Here is an 18,334-nt window from a genome sequence, read left to right on the forward strand (position 1 = left end):
CGATTGGATTTGACCAAGATTTAAATAGGTTTCGTGAAAAAAATATTGCTCCAGGTTTTATAGTTTTGCCAGGCCGTAGGGTGTCTCCCTGATGCGAAGCAGTTTTTCAAGATCGAGCAGTATTGAAATACTCAACATGACGATCCGATCACATCCCTATACATCATTTTTACCCCCGAGGCATTTTCAGGAAAAACGAAAAATTTGTATGGCGGCCATCTTGTTTTTCAGCCATTTTGATTTTTTTATATCGGCGATAGAATTTGACCAAGATTTAAATAGATTTTGTGAAAGAAAAAATGGTTTAGGTACGATAGTTTTGCCAGGCCGTAGGGTGCCGCCCTGATGCGGAGCAGCTTTCCAAGATCGAGAAGTATATCCATACTCAACATGACCTTCGGATTACGCCCCCATACATTGTTTTTGCCCCCGAGACATTTTCTGAAAAAACAAAATTTTGTATGGCGGCCATCTTGTTTTTCCGCCATTTTGATTTTTTTTCACCGGCGATTGAATTTGACCAAGGTTTAAATATGTCTCGTGAAAACCAAAAAGTTCCAGGTGCGATAGTTTCGCCAGGCCGTAAGGTGTCTCCCTGATGCGGAGCAGTTTTCAAAGATCGAGAAGTATTTCCATACTCAACTTGAGGTTTTGATCACATCTCCATACATTGTTTTTACCTCTAAGACATTTTTCTGAAAAAACAAAATTTTGTATGGCGGCCATCTTGTTTTTCAGCCATTTTGATTTTTTTATATCGGCGATAGAATTTGACCAAGATTTAAATAGATTTTGTGAAAGAAAAAATGGTTTAGGTACGATAGTTTTGCCAGGCCGTAGGGTGCCGCCCTGATGCGGAGCAGCTTTCCAAGATCGAGAAGTATATCCATACTCAACATGACCTTCGGATTACGCCCCCACACATTGTTTTTGCCCCCGAGACATTTTCTGAAAAAACAAAATTTTGTATGGCGGCCATCTTGTTTTTCCGCCATTTTGATTTTTTTTCACCAGTGATTGAATTTGACCAGGAATTAAGTAGGTTTTGTGGAAAAAGAATCGTTCTAGGTGCGATAGTTGCGCCAGGCCGTAGGGTGTCTCCCTGATGCGGAGCAGTTTTCCAAGATCTGGAAGTTTTCCCATACTCACCGGAAGATTTGGATCACATCCCCCATACACCATTTTCACCCCCTGAGGCTCCTTCTGGGAGAACAACCCTGTCAGTGAGTCAGTCAATAGGTACATGGGTTTGTAGCTATATATAATATAAATAACTAGATGTCGCGTGGTTCGCTCGCAGCAAGCTGCTCGCGTGTCTTGTTTTCCCGCCATTTTTTTACCGCGATAGAATTTGACCAAGACTTGAATAGGTCTCGTGAAATCAAAAAAGTTCTAGGTGCTATAGTTTTGCGTGGCCGTAGGGTGACCCCTGATGCGGAGCAGTTTTCCAAGATGACGTTCCGATCACACCACAATACATCATTTTTACCTCTGAGACATTTTCTGGAAAAACAAAAAATTGTATGGCGGCCATCTTGTTTTTCCGCCATTTTGGTTTTTTTTCACCGGGGATTGGATTTGACCAAGATTTAAATATGTTTCGCGAAAGAAAAATTGTTCCAGGTTTTATAGTTTTGCCAGGCCGTAGGGTGTCTCCCTGATGCGGAGCAGATTTTGAAGATAGAGAAGTGTTTTCATACTCCACAAGACGTTCCGATTACATCTCCATACACAGTTTTTACTCCCGATGCATTTTCTGAAAAAACAAAATTTTGTATGGCGGCCATCTTGTTTTTCCGCCATTTTGATTTTTTTTCACCGGCCATAGGATTTGACTAAGAATTAAATAGGTTTTGTGAAAAAAGAATCGATCCAGGTGCGATAGTTTTGCCAGGCCGTAGGGTGTCTCCCTGATGCGGAGCAGTTTTCCAAGATCTGGAAGTTTTCCCATACTCACCGGGAGGTCCCGATCACTTTTCTCATACATTATTTTTACCCCCCGACGCTCCTTCTGGGAGAACAACCCTGTCAGTGAGTCAGTGAGTCAGTGAGTCAGTCAGTGGGTTTGTAGCTATATATAATATAATATAATAACTAGATGTCGCGTGGTTCGCTCGCAGCAAGCTGCTCGCGTGTCCTGTATTAGTTCGAAGCTTTGTATGGCGGCCATCTTGTTTAAATAGGTCTCGTGAAATCAAAAAATTTCTAGGTGCTATAGTTTTGCCAGGCCGTAGGGTGTCTCCCTGATGCGGAGCAGTTTTCCAAGATGACGTTCCGATCACACCCCTATACATCATTTTTACACCCGAGACATTTTCTGGAAAAACAAAAATTTATATGGCGGCCATCTTGTTTTTCGGCCATTTTGTTTTTTTTTTTCACCGGCGATAAAATTTGACCAAGATTTAAATAGGTTTCGTGAAAAATTTATTATTCCAGGTTTTATAGTTTTGCCAGGCCGTAGGGTGTCTCCCTGATGCGGAGCAGTTTTCCAAGATGACGTTCCGATCACACCCCAATACATCATTTTTACCTCTGAGACATTTCCTGGAAAAACAAAAATTTGTATGGCGGCCATCTTGTTTTCGTGAAATCAAAAAAGTTCTAGGTGCTATAGTTTTGCCAGGCCTTAGGGTGTCTCCCTGATGCGGAGCAGTTTTCCAAGATGACGTTTCGATCACACCCCTATACAACATTTTTACCTCTGAGACATTTTCTGGAAAAACAAAAATTTGTATGGCGGCCATCTTGTTTTTCGGCCATTTTGTTTTTTATTCACTGGCGATAAAATTTGACCAAGACTTTAATAGGCTTCGTGAAAACAAAAAAGTTCCAGGTGCGATAGTTTCGCCAGGCTGTAGGGTGTCTCCCTGATGCGGAGCAGCTTTCGAAGATCGAAAAGTATTTCCATACTCAACATGATGTTTCAATCACATTCCTCATACATCATTTTTACCCCCGAGGCATTTTCGGGAAAAACGAAAATTTTGTATGGCGGCCATCTTGTTTTTCCGTCATTTTGGTTTTTTTTCACCGGGGATTGAATTTGACCAAGATTTAAATAGGTTTCGTGAGTTTTGCCAGGCCGTAGGGTGTCTCCCTGATGCGGAGCAGTTTTTCAAGATCAAGCAGTATTGAAATACTCAACATGACGATCCGATCACATCCCTATACATCATTTTTACCCCCGAGGCATTTTCGGGAAAAACGAAAATTTTGTATGGCGGCCATCTTGATTTTCCGCCATTTTGATTTTTTTTCACCGGCAACTAAATTTGACCAAGATTTAAATATGTCATGTGAAAATAAAATTGCTCCAGGTTTTATAGTTTCGCCAGGCCGTGGGGTGTCTCTCTGATGAGGAGCAGTTTTTGAAGGTTAAATTCTCAACATGATTTTCCTATTACGTCCCCATACATTGTTTTTACCCCCGAGACATTTTCTGGAAAAATATTTTTTTGTATGGCGGCCATCTTGTTTTTCCGCCATTTTGATTTTTTTTCACCCACAATAGAATTTGACCAAGAATTAAATAGGTTTTGTGAAAAAAGAATCGTTCCAGGTGCGATAGTTTTGCCAGACGGTAGGGTGTCTCCCTGATGCGGAGCAGTTTTCCAAGATCTGGAAGTTTTCCCATACTCACCGGGAGGTCCCGATCACACCCCCCATACATCATTTTGACCCCCCGACGCTCCTTCTGGGAGAACAATTATGTCAGTGAGTCAGTCAGTCAGTGGGTTTGTAGCTATATATAATATAACTAGATGTCGCGTGGTTCGCTCGCAGCAAGCTGCTCGCGTGTTTTGTTTTCCCGCCATTTTTTTACCGCGATAGAATTTGACCAAGACTTGAATTGGTCTCGTGAAATCAAAAAAGTTCTAGGTGCTATGGTTTTGCCAGGCCGTAGGGTGACCCCTGATGCGGAACAGTTTTCGAAGATCTAGCAGTATTTCCATACTCAACAAGACGTTCCCATAACACCCCTATACATCGTTTTTACACCCGAGACATTTTCTGGGAAAACAAAAATTTGTATGGCGGCCATCTTGTTTTTCGGCCATTTTGATTTTTTTTACCGGCGATAAAATTTGACCAAGATTTTATTAGGTTTGGTGAAAAAAGAATCGTTCCAGGTGCGATAGTTTTCCCAGGCCGTAGGGTGCCGCCCTGATGAGGAGCAGTTTTTGAAGGTCGGGAAGTATTTCCATACTCAATATGACATTTTGATCTCATCCCTCTTACATCACATTCACCCCGAGGCATTTTCGAGAAAAACGAAAATTTTGTATGGCGGCCATCTTGTTTTTCCGCCATTTTGATTTTTTTTCACTGCCAATTGAATTTGACCAAGGTTTAAATATGTCTTGTGAAAACCAAAAAGTTCTAGGTGCTATAGTTTTGCCAGGCCGTAGGGTGTCTCCCTGATGCGGAGCAGTTTTCGAAGATCTAGCAGTATGTCCATACTCAACAAGACGTTCCGATGACACCTCCGTACACAGTTTTTACCCCCAAGACATTTTCTTGAAAAACAAAAATTTGTATGGCAGCCATCTTGTTTTCCCGCCATTTTTTACCGCGATAGAATTTGACCAAGACTTAAATAGGTGTCGTGAAATCAAAAAAGTTCTAGGTGCTATAGTTTTGCCAGGCCGTAGGGTGTCTCCCTGATGCGGAGCAGTTTTCCAAGATGACGTTCCGATCATCAATTTTACCTCTGAGACATTTTCTGGAAAAACAAAAATTTATATGGCGGCCATCTTGTTTTTCGGCCATTTTGTTTTTTTTTCACCGGCGATAAAATTAGACCAAGATTTAAATAGGTTTCGTGAAAACAAAAAAGTTCCAGGTGCGATAATTTCGCCAGGCCGTAGGGTGTATCCCTGATGCGGAGCAGTTTTCGAAAACCTGGAAGTATACCCGTACTCTACATGACGTTCCGATCAAAACCCTCATACATAATTTTTATCCCAGAGGCATTTTCAGGAAAAACTAAAAATTTGTATGGCGGCCATCTTGTTTTTCCGCCATTTTGATTTTTTTTCACCCACAATAGAATTTGACCAAGATTTTAATAGGTTTCGTGAAAAAAATATTGTTCTAGGTGCGATAGTTTCGCCAGGCCGTAGGGTGCCGCCCTGATGCGGAGCAGTTTTCAAAGATCGAGACGTATTTCCATACTCAACATGATGTTTCGATCACATTCCTCATACATCATATTTACCCCCGAGGCATTTTCGGGAAAAACGAAAATTTTGTATGGCGGCCATCTTGTTTTTCCACCATTTTGAATTTTTTTCACCGGCGATTGGATTTGACCAAGATTTAAATACGTTGTGCGAAAAAATCATTGTTCCAGGTGCGATAGGTTAGCCAGGCCGTAGGGTGTCTCCCTGATGCGGAGCAGTTTTTCAAGATTGAGAAGTATTTTTATACTCAACAAGACATTCCGATTACAACCCCATACACAGTTTTTACCGCCGAGACATTTTCTGGAAAAACAAAATTTTGTATGGCGGCCATCTTGTTTTTCCGCCATTTTGTTTTTTTTTCACCCACAATAGAATTTGACCAAGATTTAAATATGTTTTGCGAAAAAAAAATTGATCCAGGTATAATAGTTACGCCAGACTGTAGGGTGTCTCCCTGATGAGGAGCAGTTTTCCAAGATCTGGAAGTTTTCCCATACTCACCGGGAGGTCCCGATCACTTTTCTCATACATTATTTTGACCCCCCGACGCTCCTTCTGGGAGAACAATTATGTCAGTGAGTGAGTGAGTGAGTCAGTGGGTTTGTAGCTATATATAATATAACTAGATGTCGCGTGGTTCGCTCGCAGCAAGCTGCTCGCGTGTCTTGTTTTCCCGCCATTTTTTTACCGCGATAGAATTTGACCAAGACTGAAATAGGTCTCGTGAAATCAAAAAAGTTCTAGGTGCTATAGTTTTGCGAGGCCGTGGGGTGTCTCCCTGATGCGGAGCAGTTTTCCAAGATGACGGTCCAATCACACCCCTATACATCATTTTTACACCCGAGACATTTTCTGGAAAAACAAAAATTTATATGGCGGCCATCTTGTTTTTCCGCCATTTTGGTTTTTTTTCACCGGCGATTGGATTTGACCAAGATTTAAATACGTTGTGCGAAAAAATCATTCTTCCAGGTGCGATAGGTTAGCCAGGCCGTAGGGTGTCTCCCTGATGCGGAGCAGTTTTCCAAGATGACGTTCCGATCACACCCCTATACATAATTTTTACACCCGAGACATTTTCTGGAAAAACAAAAATTTGTATCGCGGCCATCTTGTTTTTCGGCCATTTTGTTTTTTTTTCACCCGCGATAAAATTTGACCAAGATTTAAATAGGTTTCGTGAAAACAAAAAAGTTCCACGTGCGATAGTTTTGCCAGGCCGTAGGGTGTCTTCCTGATGCGGAGCAGCTATCGAAAACCCAGATGTATTTTCATACTTGACATGACGTTCCGATCACATTCCTATACATCATTTTTATCTCCGAGGCATTTTCGGGAAAAACGAAAATTTTGTATGGCGGCCATCTTGTTTTTCCGCCATTTTGAATTTTTTTCACCGGCGATTGGATTTGACCAAGATTTAAATATGTTATGCGAAAAAAAAAATGCTCCAGGTATTATAGTTTAGCCAGGCCATAGGGAGTCTCCCTGATGCGGAGCAGTTTTTCAAGATCAAGCAGTATTTCCATACTCAGCTTGACGTTTCGATCACATCTCCCATACATCATTTTTACCTCCGAGACATTTTCTGAGAAAACAAATTTTTGTATGGCGGCCATCTTGTTTTTCCGCCATTTTAGTTTTTTTTCACCGGGGATTGGATTTGACTAAGATTTAAATAGGTTTCGTGAAAAAAGAATCGTTCTAGGTGCGATAGTTGCGCCAGGCCGTAGGGTCTCTTTCTGATGCGGAGCAGTTTTCCAAGATCTGGAAGTTTTCCCATACTCACCGGGAGGCCCCGATCACACCCCCCATACACCATTTTCACCCCCCGACACTCCTTCTGGGAGAACAACTATGTCAGTCAGTCAGTCAGTCAGTCAATACATGGGTGTCTACGACGACCGCGAGACGCGGGTTGAGGCGCGGGGAGGGAGCGGCGCGGGAGCCGCTCGCCCCATTCAGCTACGACAAACGTTCGCGCACACAACGTCATAATAAATTGTACTTAAAGTAAATTACCTAAAGTAAACCAGTAATCATCATAAACCTCGCATTATTTTATTTTCTTGCCTTAATATCTTTAACAAGAAATTGGCGACCAGACGAAGACTTAAATCTGCAAAAAATCGGATATTTACTGATACAAAATCCAGTTCGGACGAGTGAGTGCGTGGCACACATTGCAGCGCGCATCGGACTTTGCGCCGAGAACAAAGGAAAGGACTACCTTTGGAATTCTAAACGGTGAAAGTGTAGTGCTTCGACGAGTCAGCGGCTCCCAGGGAAGTACTAGTGCCCATCCTTTTTTCTATCCTTCCTTTATCCATCGATTTGCGTACTTGCGGGTTTTGATTTGCAAATTGCATTAGATTAGCTTTAAATAAGTGCTATTTACATAAATAAAATTTGCATAAATAACAATTGTTCGCACAAATTAGCTACTTTCATAATCATAATAAAGTGCTATTCCTGGTGATATTGCGTTTGATAGCTATGAGCACGTTATTAGCCTAAAATTGCACTTAAAACTTAAAATACCGATTGTTTACGTTCTAAAATCACTGGCTTCTTACAATAAATTAATAATTTCACTTATTTAACTACAACTAAAGCGAGATATTTGGCATATTCTGCTTAATCTAATAGGATTTACGTACGTGTTACATAATTACTTACATTTCCAGTGTTTACTGCCGTTTATTTCATCTAATTTCTCATAAATCATAAATAAATTAATCGTAAAATCTCTTCATTTAAAATAATATTTCTTCGCGTAACCTTAAAGTTGCTGTTGCTTAACATATTGGCCGACTATTCCAGGGAGTACCTACGGCGCATCGTCGCCGGCTGGCAGGTCACCGCGTGACCTTGTTGACCTTCATAACTCACGCCGCGCGCCATCGCCGCTTCTCCGCTGGGAACTCATACGCTGTTGCTGCGCTGGAACTTCGACTTTGTAACTGGTTTGATGCACATTTTTGTTTTGCTTGGTTGATTATTGGCCCTTAAATTGGTTTAACTTACGATCATAATGAGTGAGGATACAAAGGAGTTTAAGGACCTTGTTAAACAAAGAGGGTCTATTAGGGGTCGCTTAACCATTTTTTCTAATCACCTAGCAACATTAAAACAAATCTCAATAGAACAAATTACTGATTCACAAATAAAAGAATTGACCCTACGTCTTGAAAGAGTGGAGGAATTGTTTAGTGATTTTGAAAAATGCCAAATTCGACTAGAATTAATGTGTACAACTCTTGATGAGCAACTTACGGAAAGGGATCAAACTGAAAGGTTATTTTATTCTTCTATAGGTAATGCTCGGTCTTTAATTGATTCTTTTGCTGTTAAAAACAAGAATGCTCACGTAGATGAGGGCAAGTGTAGTTCTGTTGGAAATGATAACTTAAACGTTAAATTACCTATTATTAAACTACCCACATTTGACGGCAATTATTTTTTGTGGTTGGAATTTCATGACACCTTCGAATCACTGATACATAATAATGAGTCAGTGCCAGATATAAACAAATTCCATTACCTAAGATCCTCATTATCAGGGAGCGCTGCTTTAGTCATTAGGTCTATTGAATTTACTGCAAGGAACTACCAGGTAGCATGGGATTTGTTATGTCAACGATACAATAATAAAAAAATCTTAATCAACAACCACTTAAAAGCGTTGTTCAAAATTGAACCTATTACTAGGGAGTCCTATCGATCGATACGCTACCTAATCGATACAGTAACTAAAAACCTACGCGCATTAACCACTCTGGGGCAGCCAGTCGATCAATGGGATACTCTTATTATATACATGATTTCTTCAAAATTGGATTCGGTTACTAATGGCAAGTGGGAAGAACATAAAAATACTTTATCCGATTTACCGCTTTTAAGCGAATTTATCGATTTTTTACGAAATAGAGCGGATATATTGGAGACTATGCAGGCAAACAGAAGTGACAAACCTGAATATAAGGTTGGAATTCATAATAATAAAGACAATAAGGGTGATCATAAAACTTCATCATTTCCTCATAACAATCATCAAAATAAATTTACAAAAAGTTTTGTCACTTCTGCTAAATCAAAACCTGAACGGTTATTGTCATGTCCTTTTTGCAGTCAGCCACATAGAATTATTGATTGTGAATCTTTCCGTGGTTTGTCTCCTGAAGCTAGGTTGAGTGAGGTCTTAAAGTTAAACCTTTGCACAAACTGCTTGAGGAGGGGTCATCACGCTTCAGTTTGTTTACTCGGCTCATGCAGATTGTGCGATGAAAAACATAATACAATGTTACATAAAAATAAAAATGATAAAATTCCTGATAATACATCACCTTCCGTGTCAATGTCAGTGCGTTCTTCCGGACAGGTTCTGCTTGGCACCGCGTTAGTGAAGATCATTAATCCTAAAAATAATAATACTTACCATGCTCGTGCGTTGCTTGACGCGGGCAGTCAATCCTCCTTTATGACAGAAAACCTAAGCCATAAACTTGGCATTGCTAATCGCAATTCCGAACCCATCATGATATCGGGCATAAACAACGTGCAAGTCCCTATCTCAGTCACTGGTGACGTTAGAATCTGTTCTATAAATGAATCATTTAACACTAATCTAAAATGCTTGGTTGTACCTGAAATCACTGGTCAGTTGCCTAATCACTACTTTGATGTTTCTAAACTAAACATACCTAAACATTATAACATGGCTGATCCCAACTTCAGTCGCCCTTCTGACATTGATATTTTGCTGGGGGCAGATATATTTTATGATGTCTTAAATGCACAAAAAGTGCCTCTTGGTCCTAATCTGCCTATTCTTCAGGGCACTAAGCTTGGCTGGATTGTAGTTGGTCCCTTAGGAACTCGTGATAAACCATCTGCCTCGTACTGTCATTTTACAAAGGAAATCAGTGAGAATTTAACAAGGTTTTGGAGACTTGAAGAAATTTCTTCAACGTCATCTAAGATGTCCACTGAAGAGGAATATTGTGAAGATCACTTTCTTAAAAATACTTACCGGGATAATAATGGTAGATTTTCAGTCTTAATGCCACTTAAGGAACCTGAAACTTCTCTGGGTGATTCTTACAGAATGGCAGAGAAGCGATTTTATAATCTTGAGAAAAAATTAGACAAGAACCTTGATCTTAAAAATCAGTATCATAATTTCATTAAAGAATATGAGTCCCTTGGACATTTATCTAAGACAAAAAAACCTAATTTTGGATATTATATGCCACACCACGCAGTCATCCGCGAAGGTAGTGAAACAACTAAGCTTAGAACAGTCTTTGACGCGTCTGCTAAAACTACATCATTAAAATCCCTAAATGACATTCAATACACTGGTCCAGTCGTTCAGGATGAGCTGTTTGATATCCTACTTAGATTCCGGCAACATAGGTACGTACTAACTGGCGATATTCAAAAAATGTACCGTCAAATCCTGATAGATGAGTCACAACGTCACTTGCAATTGATTTTATGGAGATACAATAAGTATGAACCTCTTCAAGTTTATAAGCTTAATACTGTGACTTATGGTACAGCCTCAGCACCTTACCTGAGTACACGCTGTCTGCTACAGTTGGCCCTGGAATGTCCCGACAAGTCGATTGCAAATGTGATTAGGCATGACTTTTATATGGACGATATGCTAACTGGAGCAGACAGTGATGTTGAGTTAGCTCATGTTTTGAATCAAGTAACATCTGTACTTAATTCTGCGTGCCTACCATTGCATAAATACCGCACAAATTGCCCTCACATTTTTAATGATGAAACCATGACGGAATCTCTTAACTTAAATAAACAATCAAGCGTATTAGGCTTGGGATGGACGCCTGACACTGACACGTTGAACTTTTCTATAAATATAAATAAAAACACAGACAAAATCACTAAAAGAGTTATTTTGTCTAATACGTGCAAAATTTTCGACCCATTAGGCTTACTTAGCCCATGTACAGTCACCTTAAAAATATTACTTCAAAAATTATGGCAATTAAAACTAGGATGGGACGAAGTCGTTCCCAATGATATAAACAAAATTTGGAATAAAATGATCACTGACCTTGAGCTATTACTTTCAGTATCGGTTCCCCGACACGCGCTCTGCGTGGCACCTACTGTCTGCGAGCTACATTGCTTCGTAGACGCATCAAAGGACGCCTACGCAGCGTGTGCGTACTTACGCACAGTGAATCAAACTAATCAAGTAAACGTAAAACTTCTTTGCGCTAAAACTCGAGTTGCACCTCTTAAAGCCATCACAATCCCGCGCCTAGAGCTGTGTGCTGCAGTACTAGGTGCTCGTCTTGTGGCCAAGGTCACCAGTGCTCTCCGGTGCCCTATTCATAAAATCGTGTATTGGTCTGATTCTACAATCACTTTAGCTTGGATCAAAACTCCAACACAAAACTTAAAACCATTTATTTGTAATAGAGTAAATGAAATAACAGACATGACAGATAAAAACTCATGGAGGCACGTACCCACAAAACTTAACCCAGCTGATTTGGCCTCAAGAGGTGTCGAACCGAGTCAACTCATTAACTCTAAATTTTGGTGGGAAGGGCCTGATTATTTAATTCATGATATATCCCAATGGCCTGTTACTCCTTACACAGATAATAATATGATTTTGCCTGAAATTAAAACCTTACCAACTAAAACTAACACTGAAAATAATGAAAATAATGAAACCATAAAATTCGAAAATTATTCGAGTTCATTAAAATTAAAAAGAATATTCGGTTATGTACACAGGTTCATAAATAACTGTAAAAATAAAAAGAATAGATCATTAGGTCCTTTAACAAGTAATGAACTCGATAAATCTCTTACTTACCTAATAAAACTAGCACAATCAATTACATTTAAAACAGTTATTAATATGATTAAAAACAAAAAAACACTTACCTCATCTTACTTGTTGCAGATGTCTCCTTTTCTCGACAGTGAAGGCGTGCTGAGAGTAGGTGGTCGGCTCAATAACACGAACTTTAACTTTAATAAAAAACATCCAGCCTTATTGGATGGAAAACATTATTTCACAAGATTGCTGATGAGAGCCGAACATCTGCGCTTGCTGCATGCAGGCCCTCAACTGCTCCTAGCAACGTTTAGGGATCAGTTTTGGCCTCTCGGGGGGAGGACGCTTGCACGTAAAGTAACTAGAGAATGCGTAATTTGTACTCGATTTAGAGGCCAAACTATGGAGCCGTTGATGGGACACCTGCCTGAGGACAGGGTGACTCAAAATTATCCATTTCAAGTTTCTGGTATGGATTTCGCCGGACCACTCCTAATATCCAGTAAAAAAGGCCGCGGTAATCGTATATCAAAATGTTATTTATGCCTGTTCATTTGTTTTTGTACAAAGGCGATCCATTTAGAAATAGTAAGCGACTTAAGTACAAACGCTTTCATTTCTTGTCTTCGAAGGTTTATTTCTAGAAGGGGAAAACCTGATAAATTATATTGTGACAATGCCACAAATTTTGTTGGGGCCAATAATGAATTGGGCAGGGCGTTACTATCAAGCCTGAAGTCAGTGTATGAGTTCGCAGCGGAGGAGGGCATTAAGTTTAATTTTAATCCCCCGTACTCTCCCACATTCGGTGGTTTATGGGAGGCCGGCATAAAGAGCGCAAAATATCACATGAAACGCATAGTAGGAAATGCTAGTCTAACCTACGAGGAGCTGAGCACGCTTTGTACGCAAATCGAAGCTGTCCTCAACTCCCGACCCTTAACTCCCATGTCACCCGACTCACACGACCTTTCTCCCTTGACCCCAGGGCATTTTCTCGTCGGACGGCCGCTAACATCACTGCCGTCACCTCCAATGGCTACTACGAAGAAGCTGACATCCAGATACCAGCTAATCGAAGCTTTACGAGAGCACTTTTGGATAAGATGGCATAATGAATATCTATCCGAACTACAAAAGAGAACCAAATGGCGATCTCCTTACACAAGCCTTAAAGAAGGATCGATGGTGGTTTTTAAGGAAAATAATGTACCGCCTATGAAGTGGAGACTGGGAAGACTTCACAGACATTACCCAGGCAAGGACGGGGTCGCGCGCGTTGCTGATTTCGTGACGTACAGAGGAATCGAGCGACGAGCTCTGAATAAAGTATGCCCCCTGATGTTAGAAGAGGATATGTTGGAGAAAGCCTCGACTTCAACCATTCCCGTGGTTTCTTCGGCTTCCCCCAAGGCCCCCCAGGATGTCTACGACGACCGCGAGACGCGGGTTGAGGCGCGGGGAGGGAGCGGCGCGGGAGCCGCTCGCCCCATTCAGCTACGACAAACGTTCGCGCACACAACGTCATAATTGTACTTACTTAAAGTAAATTACCTAAAGTAAACCAGTAATCATCATAAACCTCGCATTATTTTATTTTCTTGCCTTAATATCTTTAACATGGGTTTGTAGCTTTATATAATATAACTAGATTTCGCGTGGTTCGCTCGCAGCAAGCTGCTCGCGTGTCTTGTTTTACCGCCAAATTTTTAACGCGATAGAATTTGACCAAGACTAAAATAGGTCTCGTGAAATCAAAAAAGTTCTAGGTGCTATAGTTTTGCCAGGCCGTAGGGTGTCTCCCTGATGCGAAGCAGTTTTCCAAGATGACGTTCCGATCACACCCCAATACATCATTTTTACCTCGTGAGACATTTTCTGGAAAAACAAAAATTTGTATGGCGGCCATCTTGTTTTTCGGCCATTTTGTTTTTTTTTACCGGCGATAAAATTTGACCAAGACTTTAATAGGCTTCGTGAAAACAAAAAAGTTCCAGGTGCGATAGTTTCGCCAGGCTGTAGGGTGTCTCCCTGATGCGGAGCAGCTTTCGAAGATCGAAAAGTATTTCCATACTCAACATGATGTTTCGATCACATTCCTCATACATCATTTTTACCCCCGAGGCATTTTCGGGAAAAACGAAAATTTTGTATGGCGGCCATCTTGTTTTTCCGCCATTTTTTTTTTTTTTCAGCGGGGATTGGATTTGACCAAGATTTAAATATGTTTCGCGAAAGAAAAATTGCTCCAGGTTTTATAGTTTTGCCAGGCCGTAGGGTGTCTCCCTGATGCGGAGCAGTTTGTCAAGATCGAGAAGTAATACCATATTCAACTCGACGTTTTGATCACACCCCCATACATAATTTTTACCCCAGAGACATTTTCCGGAAAAACAAAATTTTGTATGGCGGCCATCTTGTTTTTCCGCCATTTTGTTTTTTTTTTCACCCACAATAAAATTTGACCAAGATTTAAATAGGTTTCGTGAAAAAAGAATCGTTCCAGGTGCGATAGTTTCGCCAGACTGTAGGGTGTCTCCCTGATGCGGAGCAGTTTTCCATGATCTGGAAGTTTTCCCATACTCACCGGGAGGTCCCGATCACACCCCCCATACATCATTTTCACCCCCCGACGCTCCTTCTGGGAGAACAACTATGTCAGTCAGTCAGTCAGTCAGTGGGTCTCCAGCTATATATAATATAACTAGATGTCGCGTGGTTCGCTCGCAGCAAGCTGCTCGCGGGTCTTGTTTTCCCGCCATTTTTTTACCGCGATAGAATTTGACCAAGACTTGAATAGGTCTCGTGAAATCAAAAAAGTTCTAGGTGCTATAGTTTTGCCAGGCCGTAGGGTGACCCCTGATGCGGAGCAGTTTTCCAAGATGACGTTCCGATCACACCCCAATACATCATTTTTACCTCTGAGACATTTTCTGGAAAAACAAAAATTTGTATGGCGGCCATCTTGTTTTTTGCCGGCGATTGAATTTGACCAAGACTCGAATATGTCTCGTGAAATCCAAAAAGTTCTAGGTGCTATAGTTTTGCCAGGCCGTAGGGTGTCTTTCTGATGCGGAGCAGTTTTCCAAGATGACGTTCCGAACACACCCCTATACATATTTTTGGACCTTGAGGAATTTTCTAGAAAAACAAAATTTTGTATGGCGGCCATCTTGTTTCTCCGCCATTTTGTTTTTTTTTACAGGCTATAAAATTTGACCAAGATTTAAATAGGTTTTGTGAAAAAGCAATCGTTCCAGGTGCGATAGTTTTGTCAGGCCGTAGGGTGTCTCCCTGATGCGGAGCAGGTTTTCAAGATCGAGAAGTATTTCCATACTCAACAATACGTTCCGATTACACCCCCATACACAGTTTTTACCCACGACACATTTTCTGGAAAAATCAAATTTTGTATGGCGGCCATCTTGTTTTTCCGCCATTTTGATTTTTTTTCACTCACGATAGAATTTGACCAAGATTTAAATAGGTTCTGTGAAAAAATAATCGTTCCAGGTGCCATAGTTTCGCCAGGCCGTGGGGTGTCTCTCTGATGAGGAGCAGTTTTTGAAGGTTGAGTAGTATTTAAATTCTCAACATGATCTTCTTAATACGTCCCCATACATCGTTTTTACCTTCGAGACATTTTCTGGAAAAATATTTTTTTGTATGGCGGCCATCTTGTTTTTCCGCCATTTTGATTTTTTTTCACCCACAATAAAATTTGACCAAGATTTAAATAGGTTTTGTGAAAAAAGAATCGTTCTAGGTGCGATAGTTGCGCCAGGCCGTAGGGTCTCTCCCTGATGCAGAGCAGTTTTCCAAGATCTGGAAGTTTTCCCATACTCACCGGAAGATCTTGATCACACCCCCCATACATCATTTTTACCCCCCGACGCTCCTTCTGGGAGAACAACTATGTCAGTCAGTGAGTCAGTCAGTCAGTCAGTCAATGGGTTTGTAGCTTTATATAATATAATAAAACTATATATATTATAAATAACTAGATGTCGCGTGGTTCGCTCGCAGCAAGCTGCTCGCGTGTACTGTATTAGTTCGAAGCTTTGTATGGCGGCCATCTTGTTTTCCCGCCATATTTTTACCGCGATAGAATTTGACCAAGACTTAAATAGGTCTCGTGAAAATAAAAAAGTTCTAGGTGCTATAGTTTTGCCAGGCCGTAGGGTGACCCCAGTTGCGGAGCAGTTTTCCAATATGACGTTCCGATCACACCCAATACATCATTTTTACCTCTGAGACATTTTCTGGAAAAACAAAAATTTGTATGGCGGCCATCTTGTTTTTCGGCCATTTTGTTTTTTTTTTCACTGGCGATAAATTTTGACCAAGACTTAAATAGGTCTCGTGAAATCAAAAAAGTTCTAGGTGCTATAGTTTTGGCAGGCCGTAGGGTGTCTCCCTGATGCGGAGCAGTTTTTAAAAATCGAACAGTTTTTCCATACTCAGCTTGACGTTTCGATCACACCTCCCATACATCATTTTTGCCTCGAGACATTTTCTGGAAAAACGAAATTTTGTATGGCGGCCATCTTGTTTTTCCGCCATTTTGGTTTTTTTTCACCGGTGATTGAATTTGACCAAGATTTAAACATATCATGCGAAAACAAAATTGCTCTAGGTTTTATACTTTTGCCAGGCCGTAGGGTGCCGCCCTGATGCGGAGCAGTTTTCAAAGATCGAGAAACATCTTCATACTCTACAAGTCGTTCCGATTACAACCCAATATATAGTTTTTACCCCCCAGACAATTTCTAGAAAAACAAAATTTTGTATGGCAGCCATCTTGTTTTTCCGCCATTTTGATTTTTTTTCACCCACAATAGAATTTGACCAAGATTTAAATAGGTATCGTCAAAACTAAAAAGTTCCACGTGCGATAGTTTTGCCAGGCCGTAGGGTGTCTCCCTGATGCGGAGCAGTTTTCCAAGATCTGGAAGTTTTCCCATACTCACTGGGAGGTCCCGATCATACCCCCCATACATCATTTTTACCCCCCGACGCTCCTTCTGGGAGAACAACCCTGTCAGTGAGTCAGTGAGTCAGTGAGTCAGTCAGTCAGTCAGTCAGTACATGGGTTTGTAGCTATATATATTATAATAATAATAATAATAATAAAATAACTAGATGTCGCGTGGTTCGCTCGCAGCAAGCTGCTCGCGTGTCCGGTATTAGTTAGAAGCTTTGTATTGCGGCCATCTTGTTTTCGTGAAATCAAAAAATTTCTAGGTGCTATAGTTTTGCCAGGCCGTAGGGTGTCTCCTTGATGCGGAGCAGTTTTCCAAGATGACATTCCGATCACACCCCTATACATCATTTTTACACCCGAGGCATTTTCTGGAAAAACAAAATTTTGTATGGCGGCCATCTTGTTTTTCCACCATTTTGATTTTTTATCACGAGTGATTGAATTTGACCAAGAATTAAGTAAGTTAAGTGGAAAAAAAAAATTTTCTATGTTTGATAGTTTAGCCAGGCCGTAGGGTGTCCCTGATGCGGATCAGTTTTCCAAGATCTAGCAGTATTTAAATAATCGACATGACGTTCCGATCAAAACCCTCGTACATCATTTTTACCCCCGAGGCATTTTTCGGGAAAAACGAAAATTTTGTATGGCGGCCATCTTGTTTTTCCACCATTTTGAATTTTTTTCACCGGCGATTGGATTTGACCAAGATTTAAATACGTTGTACGAAAAAATCATTGTTCCAGGTGCGATAGGTTAGCCAGGCCGTAGGGTGTCTCCTGATGCGGAGCAGTTTTTCAAGATTGAGAAGTATTTTTATACTCAACAAGACATTCCGATTACAACCCCATACACAGTTTTTACCGCCGAGACATTTTCTGGAAAAACAAAATTTTGTATGGCGGCCATCTTGTTTTTCCGCCATTTTGGTTTTTTTTTCACCCACAATAGAATTTGACCAAGATTTAAATAGGTTTTGCGAAAAAAAAAAATTGATCCAGGTATAATAGTTACGCCAGATTGTAGGGTGTCTCCCTGATGAGGAGCAGTTTTCCCATACTCACCGGGAGGTCCCGATCACTTTTCTCATATATTATTTTTACCCCCCGATGCTCCTTCTGGGAGAACAACCCTGTCAGTGAGTCAGTGAGTCAGTCAGTCAGTCAGTGGGTTTGTAGCTTTATATAATACTAGATGGTGCTAAGTGCGCTCGCTGCTAAAGCAACTTCGCGGGCGTTGTACGTGGATTGACGTTTTCGTATAGTTTGTTTCGCATCACAGATTTGTAATAACTATTAAGACAGACACAAAAAGAAATAAAAAAAAATGTGTAGG

General features: G+C 40.7%; 1 protein-coding gene across 4 annotated transcripts; it reads left to right on the forward strand.

Annotated features, from left to right (window-relative positions):
* Positions 1–7,961: 7,961 nt before the first annotated feature.
* Positions 7,962–13,599, forward strand: LOC126380721 (uncharacterized). Of its 4 annotated transcripts, none has more exons than XM_050030313.1 (2): positions 7,962–8,155; positions 11,297–13,599. In XM_050030313.1, exon 2 carries the CDS (start codon positions 11,668–11,670, stop codon positions 13,546–13,548), a length of 1,881 nt encoding a protein of 626 aa, XP_049886270.1. In that variant the 5' UTR covers positions 7,962–8,155; positions 11,297–11,667; the 3' UTR covers positions 13,549–13,599. The 4 variants fall into 4 exon arrangements, with proteins under 4 accessions (XP_049886270.1, XP_049886271.1, XP_049886269.1 ...); XM_050030314.1 differs by having other exon boundaries at positions 7,962–8,148; XM_050030312.1 differs by lacking the exon at positions 7,962–8,155 and having other exon boundaries at positions 9,718–11,421; positions 12,145–13,599.
* The last annotated feature ends 4,735 nt before the right edge of the window (positions 13,600–18,334 follow it).

Source organism: Pectinophora gossypiella, chromosome Z (assembly GCF_024362695.1).
Source record: "Pectinophora gossypiella chromosome Z, ilPecGoss1.1, whole genome shotgun sequence".
Taxonomy (NCBI): Eukaryota; Metazoa; Arthropoda; class Insecta; order Lepidoptera; family Gelechiidae; genus Pectinophora; species Pectinophora gossypiella.

Excerpts from the sequence above, each read along its gene's own strand:
- LOC126380721 (XM_050030312.1), top strand. The coding sequence starts at position 9,727 with ATGATATCGGGCATAAACAACGTGCAAGTCCCTATCTCAGTCACTGGT. Across the intron at positions 11,422-12,144 it reads CAGTGAATCAAACTAATCAA|ATGTCTCCTTTTCTCGACAG; the intron begins GTAAACGTAAAA and ends TACTTGTTGCAG.